Here is an 11660-nt window from a genome sequence, read left to right as displayed (position 1 = left end):
TGACCATAAGGATGTTTGAAGAATTGGGGGATATGTTCACTGTTAGTGGTAACTAACAGTCTCCCTTACAAGTTTGTCCTCCTGCTGTTCTTCTGTATCAGCAATTGAAAACTACTCACACACTCTGTCTGTGATCTTTTTCTGCTTCCCTCTCGCTACAGATGGATAATGTTGGGGCTAAAGTGGAAAACCCAGAGGCCACTCTTAATACATTTTCTATTTTGCTGAGAATGGAAACAACATATGCTTTTTGTCTAAGAACAGTAATGAATATTCCTTACATTTATTTTGGAATCCTAGCTCGTAAACCATGTGTTTGTGACCTCTGCGTAGAGATCTTTAGGATATAAAAACAATAGTTATCTACTATACTACCCTTGCGCTGGGAGAAGAAATGAAGGTCATCCATCATCTGATGGATGAAGTTGCCTCCATCCTCACACTCTCATGTGGATAAACATTGAGATTCATCATGCTATTAACTTTTCCTTTTTTAACTTGCGTCTGCCTTTGGCTTGGTTCTTTTAGCTCAGTTTTGATGTAATCGACTTGAGTTCTTCTGAGATATTTAGAGACATAGATATGGACTATTTTTTGTAAGCTTTTTCTTTTTTTCCTCTTGTAGAAACTTGAACACTTGTTCAGCTGTAGGGCTGGATTTAAACAGCAAGAATGATGACTCTAGGAAAAATTAATAGCACTGTTTTGTTTGGAGTGGCTTCCTTGGAGCCCTTCTGTTTTGCAGAGGATTACAAAGCCCTCTGTACAAGTTCCTTGTACAGTGAAGACTAAAGAGATGCAAGATGGATACATCCTGCCATCACATGGTCACTGTGCTCCTCACCCTGGAGTGGACAAGAGAAGAGTGCTGACAAGGGAGTCTGTGCATAAAGTTGATGGAATCATTTGGGAAAAGGAAGGCAGAGCCCTTGGGTCTGATTTCCTTGGCAGCAATTCATTTATCAGTCTTGAAAGACCTTGCTGATCTTAGTCTTGACAGCTTTTTGAGGTCACAGGAGAGGAGTGTTGGTGTGGAAGTATGATGTCATCACAGAAAGTGGGAGACATTGGAGAGGAAATAATTCGGGGTTTGGTTGTGTATCTTCTATCTTGTGCGAAATACAACTTGGAACACTACTATCTGCAAGACTCTCTAATTACTGACTCCAAGATTATTCTCCTTATCTACAAAAATATTTCCATTTTTGACATTCCTAGATGTTTGAGTTCTGAGGTTAGACAAAATACCTGCACATTTTTATTTTTTAACTGTTTTCCAGATGGGGTAACGAAGCTGCAAAGTGTCTAATTAGCATCATGCTGGGGCACTTTCATTTAGATGCAGAGCACTTCTTCTCTTGAAAATACTTCAAAATATGCAGGATTGATGCCATTTTTTGTGGCGACTGTTTCTGTGTTGTTCAAAGTGAGAATGAGAATTGTCAGTAGTGAAAAAGGTTGACAGCAGATGACAGAAGTTAATTCCCACATATTCATTTTCCTGGGAAAAGGGTCCAGCAGACTTCCTGTTGTTCTCTCCCTCAGCTGATAAAATGCTGTTCTGGTCTTGATGTGTAAGCACGCTGGAATTTGCAAGAGATCAGCTCCTGTTTTCAACTTTTAAAAGCCCAGGGCATTGCAGCTTGGCAGATAAGCACTATGTCCCCATCCATCCTCCTTCTGCCCATCTGTTTGTGGGATTCTTGTGCCCAGTTTGCCTCCCTGTGGTCTTAGAGCTGTTGAGCCTCATCCTTGGAAGAGGCAGTGGTGGTGGCAAAGATCCTGCAGAGAGCTATTAAAGTGTTACCAACTGTGGGAGCCTAAGCTGGAAAGCTTTTTGGTAGCTGCCTGCTGCTTTCATGTCAAGTTGGCAGCAACTTTAGGAAAGGGGGAGGACACCCACTCATGAAAAGAAAATTATAAATATATGACAAAAGTGCCAGTGTTTTGCTTTAGCTTTAAGTGTTTGTTCGTAAATTTTCCCTATCCTTGAAAGACTGAAAAGTCCTTTGATAATCTACATGAAGTCTGTCTAACTCTTGATTAGTTTTGTTTTATCCATGGTAGGGTAAGTTGGACTCCTGTCTTACTGTATTATAATTAATGCAATTAATAAGTATTAATTGTTGGACTGAAGTGTTTAAATGTGTTAAGAGTTAGTGAAAGCAACTGTATTGTGCAGACCTGAACCTAAAATATGGGCTACAAAACCAGACTTTCCCTTCCTCTTGAGATGCTTGGAGGAAAAATTACACTGAAGTTTAGGTTTCAAATGTTTACCTGGTACTCTTGCTCTTCTATGACCTGCATGTTCACTCTGGCTTTTCAGTTTTTAAGTTGAGAAATCAAAAGTAGTGGCTTTTATAGAGGCAAAGTCTTTTATTTGTATTGTATTCTGTTTTATCAAATGAATTGTGGTGGGATTTTTTAGTATGGTCTGTTTCTTTTCTTTAAAATCTGAAGTAGAAATACTTCAGTTTAGTAGATTTTCATTTGGAAACTATGATTTTGCCTGGTTTGCAAAGGAGGGAGGTATTTTTTTCTAAACCTTAATTACTCTCCTGTTGCTGGAGCTTCTGAGTCTGTTGCTAAATTATAATGAGATTTTAAAAAGAGGTCTCAAAATAACTGAATTTTGTGAGAGTTTCTGTAAGGGCAGAGGAGAATTGCTGCCCACAAGGAAAAGGCGGGAAGAGCTTGTTAGGTCCATTTGCTGAGCTGGCTGCTTCTACTGGAGCATGCATCCTTCCAAAGTGGACAGACATGATGTCTTCTCCCTAGTCTGTGTGTGATAGGAAGAGCAGAGGATGTCGCAACTGGGAGAGGAGCTTCACGGCAAGAATGGAGGATAAATAATCACTTAACATTGTGTTTGTCTTTGGAATAGTACCACCTGGCTTAGCATTGTCCAGAATTCATTAGTCTTAGACAGCAGAAGCCTGGCAAAGTTAATATATTGCTTTCTTAAAGACAACTGTACCTATCTCTCTTCTTTCAGAGTTGCAGGCAGTGCTTTCAGTCTGGACACGCCTTTGTAATTTCTTATCCTCGCCCTTGATTTATGAACAGAATTATGGCTGTGAGGGTTCTGTCACTTACTGTATTTAATACAGCCTGTCCAAGCAAATGAATCTAAACTCTAAAAACAAAGAGAAAATCGTTTATTTATATCTTAAATGGTAGTGTGGAGGGAGGTTGCTACCTTACATGCTAGCAGAATCCAGTATGTTTGTCACGTTGTTCTTTGGTTAAAAAGTGTTAATTTTTCTCTTCAGCCAACAGCTGCAACACCTAATGTTGCTACAGTTACTGCTGTAAAGCCTTCGAGTACTGGAACACCTGTAAAACTTCCAGTTACAGGACCACCTGCACAAGCTATCTCCCAAAAGGCAGTCTCTGTGAAAGCAGAGGGCACAACAGTAGCACAGACCAGCGCTTCTACAGTAAGGGAAAAAAATGTTTTTAATTAAAAATTAACATTCTGTATGTTCATCAGAGGTTGGAGAGACAGTACAGCATCTAACAGTCTTCTCTTTATTTCCACACTAGGAGATGCTAGAGAATGTGAAGAAATGCAAGAATTTTCTTGCTACGCTAATAAAATTGGCATCGAGTGGACCTCAAGCCCCTGAGATGGGGCAGAATGTGAAGAATCTGGTGCAAAATCTATTGGTGAGACTTTTTTAAAAAACAAAGTCTGCATCATTTGCATATGGATTTTGACATTTGCTTTGTCACAGTTTTGTTCCTTGTCTGTTTTTTTTTTAAACAACTAAAGAGATGGATTTGTGACTGAGTACCTCTGACCCTCTCTAAGTCTTATGTGATAACTCTGACTGAATCCCATGCTGTGTTATTTTCCCCCTCACATTTGTTTCATTTTATACAGGTATCTGACAGCAGGAAGTGTTAGCACAGCTTCTGCATCTGAACTGCATTTTTTTCATGTTAGTGTTGTTTTGAGTTCTCAGTAGCAAAAATATCACTGTGTAGGTTGTAGTTCAGTGCTGAGTCCATACTACTGCTTTACTGCAAGACAGAACTGACTTACAAATTGATAGTGGAGCTCCAGTGGAACAAGCATGACATTATCAATGTCTTTAAACAGTGGGATGGAGAAAACAATGTGGTGTCTGCCAGCCACTCTTTCCTTGCATGTGGCTTCTATGTGCTGCTTGGGGCTGTACCCCAGCACAGCTGGGCTTTCTTGGTAACGTTTTCTCCTGCCACTTCTTGTCATGGCATTTGACCACTGCTGCTGCTTCGTTGTTCCACCATAGCAGAAGGCTGTGTGCTGGTAGAGGAGGATGGCTTCGCTAGTGGTACTAAAGGACTTTTCAGTCTAGAAGAGTGTGGTGTAGAGAGGAGTAATTTCAGAGAGCAGACTGTTTGAAGGTGCAGCCTTGCAAAAATTTAATTCCTCTGCCTCTCTGTCCCTGCTGGACTATACACCTCTTTTTTTTTTTTCTTTTTCTTTTTTTTTTCTCTTGAAAGCAGTTGTTGCTGGAGACTAATACATTGTTAACTGTGCACTTGTTTGGTTTTTATAGTATTTGAAAATCTGCCATTCAGTATGTACAAAATAAATCAATATATTTTATGTAGGAATGAGAAAATGGTGGCTGTGAAATAAAATGGTCCTTAAGGCAGCGTTTCATGAAATGGCTGTCAAGCACCGTGTGCACTGAGACGTAGCGTATCAAACACTTGGGCCTGTATCACTGAGACCTCAGTGATCCATATCCACATCTCTGTGAGATCTAACAGGCAACAGATCAAATGACTAAATGAGAGAACTGCTGTAAGTTCTGTTTGTCTGTGAATGTACAGCATTTAAAGTCCCTGCTCTGGTTATGTAGCAACTTAGAACAGTTGCTCCAAAGGAGAATATGAGTGAGAGGAGTAATTTCCCTGCAGAAACAGATATTGGTGTTGCTCTTTATGTGTCTGTACCTTCTTGGAGGAGGTAATGTTCTAGATAACTCTGTAGCAGGGACTTACCTGGGGGGGTGAGGAAGGGCAGCAGGGTCTGGGGCTACCTTAACCCCTTTGTGGTGGCACTGAAGTAGGGAGTGAGGGGTCTCAGAAGTCTGCTGCAGCTTCCTAACCTTCCCAAGCCCTTGAGTCAGGTGTTTGAGTTGACACAGTGGAAAGCTTTAAGGGAACAGTACTCTGCAATTCAGAGAACTGTTACCTTAGGGGTATGCAGAAGAGATGTTTTGATTGCTTTTGAAAGATTCTAAGTGTTCTGGTTTATTATGCCGTGTATGTGTTGGACTAGAATTGTCTTACAAAAACTAAGTTGTCTTTAGTCTTGGCTATCTTTAAGTTGATCTTTATGCAGATAAACTACCTTTAGTGAAAGAAGTACTAGTAGTTGATTTAAAATATCTCTGCATAACAATGAGATACTGAAAAGGACCAAGTGCTACTTATAGTTTTTTCTATCCCTTCACTTTAGTAACTGGATGAGAATACCTATCTATAAGTGTGTTAACTGCCTGTAGCTGAATAAAGCAGTAAACAGTTTGGATATTACTATACCAAAATTACAACATTATTCCATCCTACTCCTCCCCCTTTTGTTTAAATGTAGCAAAATACAAATACAAGAAAAAAGTATTTGAGTGCAATACCATGATAATATAAATTTCCATTACTTTTTTGATAGATCTCAGAAAAAAGTCTGGTAGATTTAGTTATAACTTGCTGTTGTAATTATACTTCCCTCTTAGGAAGCAAAAATTGAACCAGAAGAATTTACGAAAAAGCTATATATAGAGCTCAAGTCATCTCCACAACCATATTTAGTTCCTTTTCTCAAGGTAAGCATCTGATTATGGCCGTGTAGTATTTAATTGGGGAAGGGAGGAGGATCAGAAAAGAAAAGGAAAGAGTTGGGGCATTCAAATAGATATTTGCTCAGGTCAGTTGAAGAAATGGTCCTTAACCTTGCTCTATGTGACTGTTGCACTTGGAAAGACAATTTTTGAGGGGAAGGAGAATTTTTGAGGAGTAATTTATGCTGTGTTCTTATACTGTAGAGTAATTACCCTCTAGATGTTAGTGGAGACTAGTGTTTTGAAAGCATCTACAGTAGAGCAGCTATGCTAAGATAACCTCTTAGTTTCTCATCAAAACTGTAGCTATTCTGAATTCTAATACAGAAGACTGACAACAGTGGCAATGCATAGCTTATGCAGTGTTTAAGCTCAAAGAATCTACACAAAGCTATTCATCTGTCTGCTGGTTTGTGTTTAACTAGAGGCAGAACAAAAACCCTACCCCTTTCTCCAGAAAGGATCTGACAGGACTGCTGCAGAAAAGAATCCCAGGAACTCTACCTCCATTCAAGCAAATAGTCACATAAATTAAAAATTCTCCCTTAAGACTTCTAATCATATGGTAGAATGGTATTAACAAATAAAAATTAACGTCTTTGTTGTACAGCAGGCATTAAATTCCGGTGAAAACATGGAAAATTTGTTTAAATTTACTTAATTGCAACGTACAGCATATTCTTAGACTTGATAGATCTATTCTTTTCCTTGACATTCATTATAGGCATAATGGAGAATAAAGGAAGAATAGTTGAGTGGTAAAGCTGGGACAGAGGTTTTCTGTAGTTTGTCCTTTTCCTTGGTTTTTGACAGGCCACATAACAATGCTTGTGATAATGTTGGTATTACTTTAGATGGCTGGTGTTAATCTGTTCAAGTGGGGGATAAAAATTTTTGTTGCAGCGGTAACTTTTAAATGCCTTGCCAGCAAGTTTGCCATGACTGTTACCCTTGGTGCACAGACCTCAGGGTAGTTCTGCAGGAGTTAAGTTGGGTTCATCGTGGGTCAGACCCATCGCAGCAGAGCCGCTGCATGTTTCTCCTGCAGCATACTGCCAGCTATTGGTATCATCTAGGCTTTTCTGTTTTGGGCAGTATCCATACCACATAATCCTTGACATGCTGCTCTCTCCCTGTTGCATGCTGCATTAATAAAGAAATACTGTGACTTCAAAAATGTTGTTCAGACATCATCAGAGTTAGCTGACTTTGCAGTGTTGCCAATCCTTTAAAACATCTTGCACCCTGATTGCTTTTTTCTGAAACACTATAAGGATGTGTAGTTAATACATACAATTAATTAGGTTGATCTGCAGCTCTGAGCAGCTGTGACAGAACTGAGTGCCAAATTGAAGATGATTTCAGGAGCACTTCTCGAAGGTGCTCCAAGGATCAGCACCGTCCTTGTTTGTCGGGGAAATGTTTGCACCTTGAGTCTGGAAAGAAATGTGATACCGCTTGTTGCCAATTCACTTTTATCTAGTGAAGTGGAATTTTAGGGAAGACTCTCTGGAGTCGTCTCTTATCTTTGAGCTGCAGGTTTTTGATGAAGTTGTGCATGTTTGTTTTGACTGTTCCAAGAGGCACAAAAATACAGTGACTGGCTGTGAAGCTTGCTTGATTTTCAAGTCTGCTGGATGCTTTTGGTATATAAATTGTACCAGGAGCTGAGCATCCTTTTAAAAGAAAAGGAAGTGAATGGTAGAAGACAGGTGTGCTACAAAAAGGTCCAGATGAGCAGACAATGTGCTCACTTGGTATACTAGCATATAAGACATGTTCCTTTTGCATGAAGTCCAAATCAGCAGCACTGTGCTCGAAACTCTTACAAACTTTAGAAACTGTCAAATGAGGAGGAAAAAAGGGGTTTTCAAAAATATATAGGTGGCTGCAGAACTGATTTCCCCTGCTTCAGAGCTGTAGCAGATAATACACAGTCAAGAAGAAAAATCTGTAGAGAGCTTGAAGATTATTCTGTCTATTAACCTTTTCAAACACAGCTGCAGTAAAAATGAGATGTTGCCAGATTCCTTTACTTTTGTTCTCCTGCTTCAGAGAAGTAACTGGCTGAAGTTATGTTGGTGCAGCTCTACAGACATTATTAAAGTGGTATCTCCCCCTAGTGTGGAGATAGCTGTATTGGTAGAGTAGTTCTCATGTCTTCAGATATGGGAATTATTGGATAATTTGTAGTTCCTTGTCAGACAGGCTTCATGAAATAAACACAGCTGTTCCAGTATAACAGGATTTTTTGGCAAAACAAAATTTTTTGAGGTAATAAAGCAGCTAAAATCGTTTTAGTCTGAAATATAAAGTCCAAATTGAAAAATCTAAACAAAAGAACAACATTTCCCCATAGATGGGATTTGCTACATGTAGTGAAGCTGTGGTGACTGTTGACCTTAGCTCAGCCTCTGTTCATGTTTCTTGTAGTCTTCACTGAACAGTATTGTCATCAATTTAAGGATACCCGGATTTCAGCAAAACTTGTTTGGAATAAGTAATTTATTGCCTCATGAAAAATTTAGTTAAAAAATGAGGAATAGGATTCAGTTACAAATGTATTATTGTTGTGGAATACTCTGTTGATAATACATCCCGTGTTTTTTCATATTTCTTTTAGAAAAGCATGCTTGCCTTACGGCAGCTAATGCCTAATCCTCAGAGCTTTATCCAGCAGTGTATGCAGCAGCCAGCTACAACCCAAGAAGTGGTTTCGACCTGTACCTCTGCAGTACCAGCTCCTTCGACAAGAGTGGCAACCTCAGCTGTAGCAACAACTGCTCTACCAGTTATAAAACCCGTGTCTGCCTCTGTAACAGTCACAGCCCCTCTAGTTGTAAAGCCACTCCTTGCCAGCACGTCGGAAACACCTTCTCTGCAGACTGTGAAGCCTGTTCCTTCCTCTGCAGTGGTGACAGCATCTCTTCAGCCTTCAGCTTCAGTCCTCACCACAACGATAGCAACATCAGGGCTGACTGCTGTCCAACCTGTCAAGCCAGTCTTCACCTCTGCGGTACCAACATCCTCTCTCCAGTCTGCAAAGCCAGTGCTGGTTTCTACAGTGGCCTCTTCATCAACCACCTCTCTCCAGCCTCTGAAACCAGTCATTGGAACCCCAATTGGTATTAAAATCTCGCAGCCAAACTCTGTTGTTACGCAGTCAGTGGGTGCTCAGCATGTGGTTAAAGTGAAACAGTTGGTAAGATGGATTTCTCTGCTCCTCTGTAACTAACTGGGCTTCTTTATTTTGACTCTTGCAATTTTGTAAAGAAGGTACCAATTTGGACCTTTGGGTTTTTTTTTTTTCTTTTAACGCATAGGCTAATCTGTCTTGAGTTAATCAGTTACGTTTGTTGTAGTTTAGAAATATTGAGCCCTTGCTGAAAGTGTGAATCTAAAGCCAAGCTGTCAGCTTGGTCTCATGCAAGACATGTTGACCAGCATTTCACCAGACCGAACATCTGTCTTGAAACACCAGGGGATATGAGGTCTAACCCCAGGCTAGGTTGGCACCTGAAAGAAAAGGTAGGAAATGCTAGTGCCAGAAACAGAAACTGCTGATGGGATACTTAGATTAATTACTCTTAGATGCCCTGTTAGGACTGTGCCTCAGCTAGCCACCAGGGATTCCACTTTCTCTCCCTTGGCAATTCTTTCCCTGGGTATTTTGCAGGCACAGGTGGCTTGGTGATGTTCAGTGATACGTTATCTGAAATGTACCAACTACCCCAAGGAGCTTGTTAGAGCAGAGTTCTGACCTCCACATTTACTAAGACGTGTTAATTATGAAGTCATCCAAAAGTGAGTTTTTTCTATCAGGCCTCATTAACTAACAAATTCCAGGAGGAATAACTGTCTTATTAAAACAATGCCCTCAAAAGCAATGTGTTAACATTTTTTTTCTTGGCACAGGTTAACTTCTTGCTAATGTTAATGTTAAATACCAAGAAACTGTGGATCACAGGTATACCCAAATGGGCAACATTGTGAAATAAATTAGGTTTGGTTTATAGGTGTTCGAGATACTGAGTTGCATGGTTTCTAACTCATCTACCTGTAAGTAATGTTCTCAAGTATTTTGAAAGAATAGTTTCCCTTTGGAAGATAAAGAACTCAGTTCTTGCATAGCACTTCCTTGTAAAGGTTATTTTTCTTTAAAAAAGCAGGAAAAACATTAGACTTCGGTGAAGCTAGATTTGCTTTCCAAAGGTATAGAGGAGCATCTGATGTGTGAATTTTCTTTGTAGCTTGGTTATTGTGTATACTTGATTTAAAAATGTTCAGACCCCTAAAATGTTTTGCTTTTTTAATTTTCTTCTTTTCAAAGATTATAAGGTAGATGTAGTAGAAGAATCCTGCATTCCAAATAAAGAGTTTATGCTGCCAGCTCTTCACCTTTCCACACTTGCTTAAAAAAACAAAGCACCCAACTGTATGGAGAGGATGAGCAGTCCTCTTTATGAGTGGATTTGTTTAAAAAACAAAAATACAAAAAACCCCCCACCCTAAAACTCCAAAGAAGCATTATCAAGCATATGCACTGACAGTCTTTGCTGGTGGTAGCTAAAGCCAAATTGGAAAAGGAGTTGTTACCCATATTGTCTTTGAGGACTAAGTTTGAAATTCCAGCCAGAAGAAAAGGAGGGTTTCTTAGGTTGTACAAGGGCTGGAGAGCAGTTTGTTGGCTACACAGCAAGCCATGTAATCCAGGGGAAAGGTTGACCATCTGTGCAAATAGGCGAGGAAGCTTAACTCTGCACGGGGGAGTCAAAACACTTCTTGCATATGATATTGGTGAACTCAAGAAATGGTTTCTGCCTCCTACACTGCTGCAGTGCGGCAGCCTGTTGCAATTGCTTTTCTTCACTGTGCCTTACATATGTTGAATTGCATAGAAAACATGTTTTTATCCTCATTTGAGTAGATCCCAGGCACAGCGATTAAAATACTTGGTCTGCTAAATACCTGTTAAATTTTGGTCTTGGATATAGTTGGACTGAGTTGACCACTTCACAGCTTAGCCATATCAGGAGCTTAGTGTTCATTTACACGACCTATTAGAACAAAGAGAAAATTAGTAGAAGAGGCTGCATCTCCTAGGGCTTCCCCAATGCCTTTCCTTGAAAGGCCAGAGGGTCTGTTTCCTCCCATAAGAAAACAAATCTGGACCTCCCCTCCCTAAACAGAAGGGTCCTACTGCCAGCTGAAAAAAGAAGCACATTGCCAGCTGTGCAAATCTGTCCATACAATGCTGCCAGCAATTTCTTTCCCTTTTCAGCCCATAGGGATGTCTAATGCCATACACTCCCTCTGCATGCCCCTTTCTAATTTTGGCCTCTTGCGCTTGCGGGAATTTAAAGCAAACTTCCATGTGCCAACTCCATTGTAATGTTGGTGGTGCTTAAGAATGCAGCTCTGCAGTATTTTAATATCAAATGTGTGACTGGAGTGATGCAACATGAAACTTTAATTTCTGTGGCATGATTATTGGAATGCTGGGTTTGTACAGTGGACCCCGAGGGACCTGTTCTTCAGGGGTGCTGTTGGAGTTGATCACACTCCTGGACTATAAGAGTTGCACATTTGGAAGGGTTCCCTCCTGTGACTTTCTTAACACCACCTCATTTAAAGGCATTGGCTTACAAAGAAATTTCATCTTGGAAATAAAGCTTGTCTTGCTGCAGTATTTCTTTGTCTCTTTCAAAGCACAATAAATGAAAATTTACATTACCAGCTGCTGGCCTCCAATGATGAAAAAACTGCTGTGAGACTAAAACTTCATGTCAGGCATAAACAGCAAGGGGTCTGTGGTGTAAT

General features: G+C 40.1%; 1 protein-coding gene across 2 annotated transcripts in view; it reads left to right on the top strand.

The window, feature by feature from the left end:
• The window catches only part of TAF4B (TATA-box binding protein associated factor 4b), a 70666-nt gene that overhangs the window by 16026 nt on the left and 42980 nt on the right, over nt 1–11660 (top strand). For both annotated transcript variants that reach the window (XM_064654732.1, XM_064654741.1), the window contains exons 4-7: nt 3276–3443; nt 3550–3672; nt 5736–5825; nt 8464–9042. In XM_064654732.1, the coding sequence (XP_064510802.1) occupies nt 3276–3443; nt 3550–3672; nt 5736–5825; nt 8464–9042 (960 nt within the window). The remainder of the gene's footprint in view (nt 1–3275; nt 3444–3549; nt 3673–5735; nt 5826–8463; nt 9043–11660) is intronic.

Source organism: Pseudopipra pipra, chromosome 1, assembly GCF_036250125.1.
Source record: "Pseudopipra pipra isolate bDixPip1 chromosome 1, bDixPip1.hap1, whole genome shotgun sequence".
Classification (NCBI taxonomy): domain Eukaryota; kingdom Metazoa; phylum Chordata; class Aves; order Passeriformes; family Pipridae; genus Pseudopipra; species Pseudopipra pipra.
The sequence above is the reverse complement of the archived record's forward strand: the minus strand, read 5'-3'. Positions and strand labels throughout refer to the sequence as shown.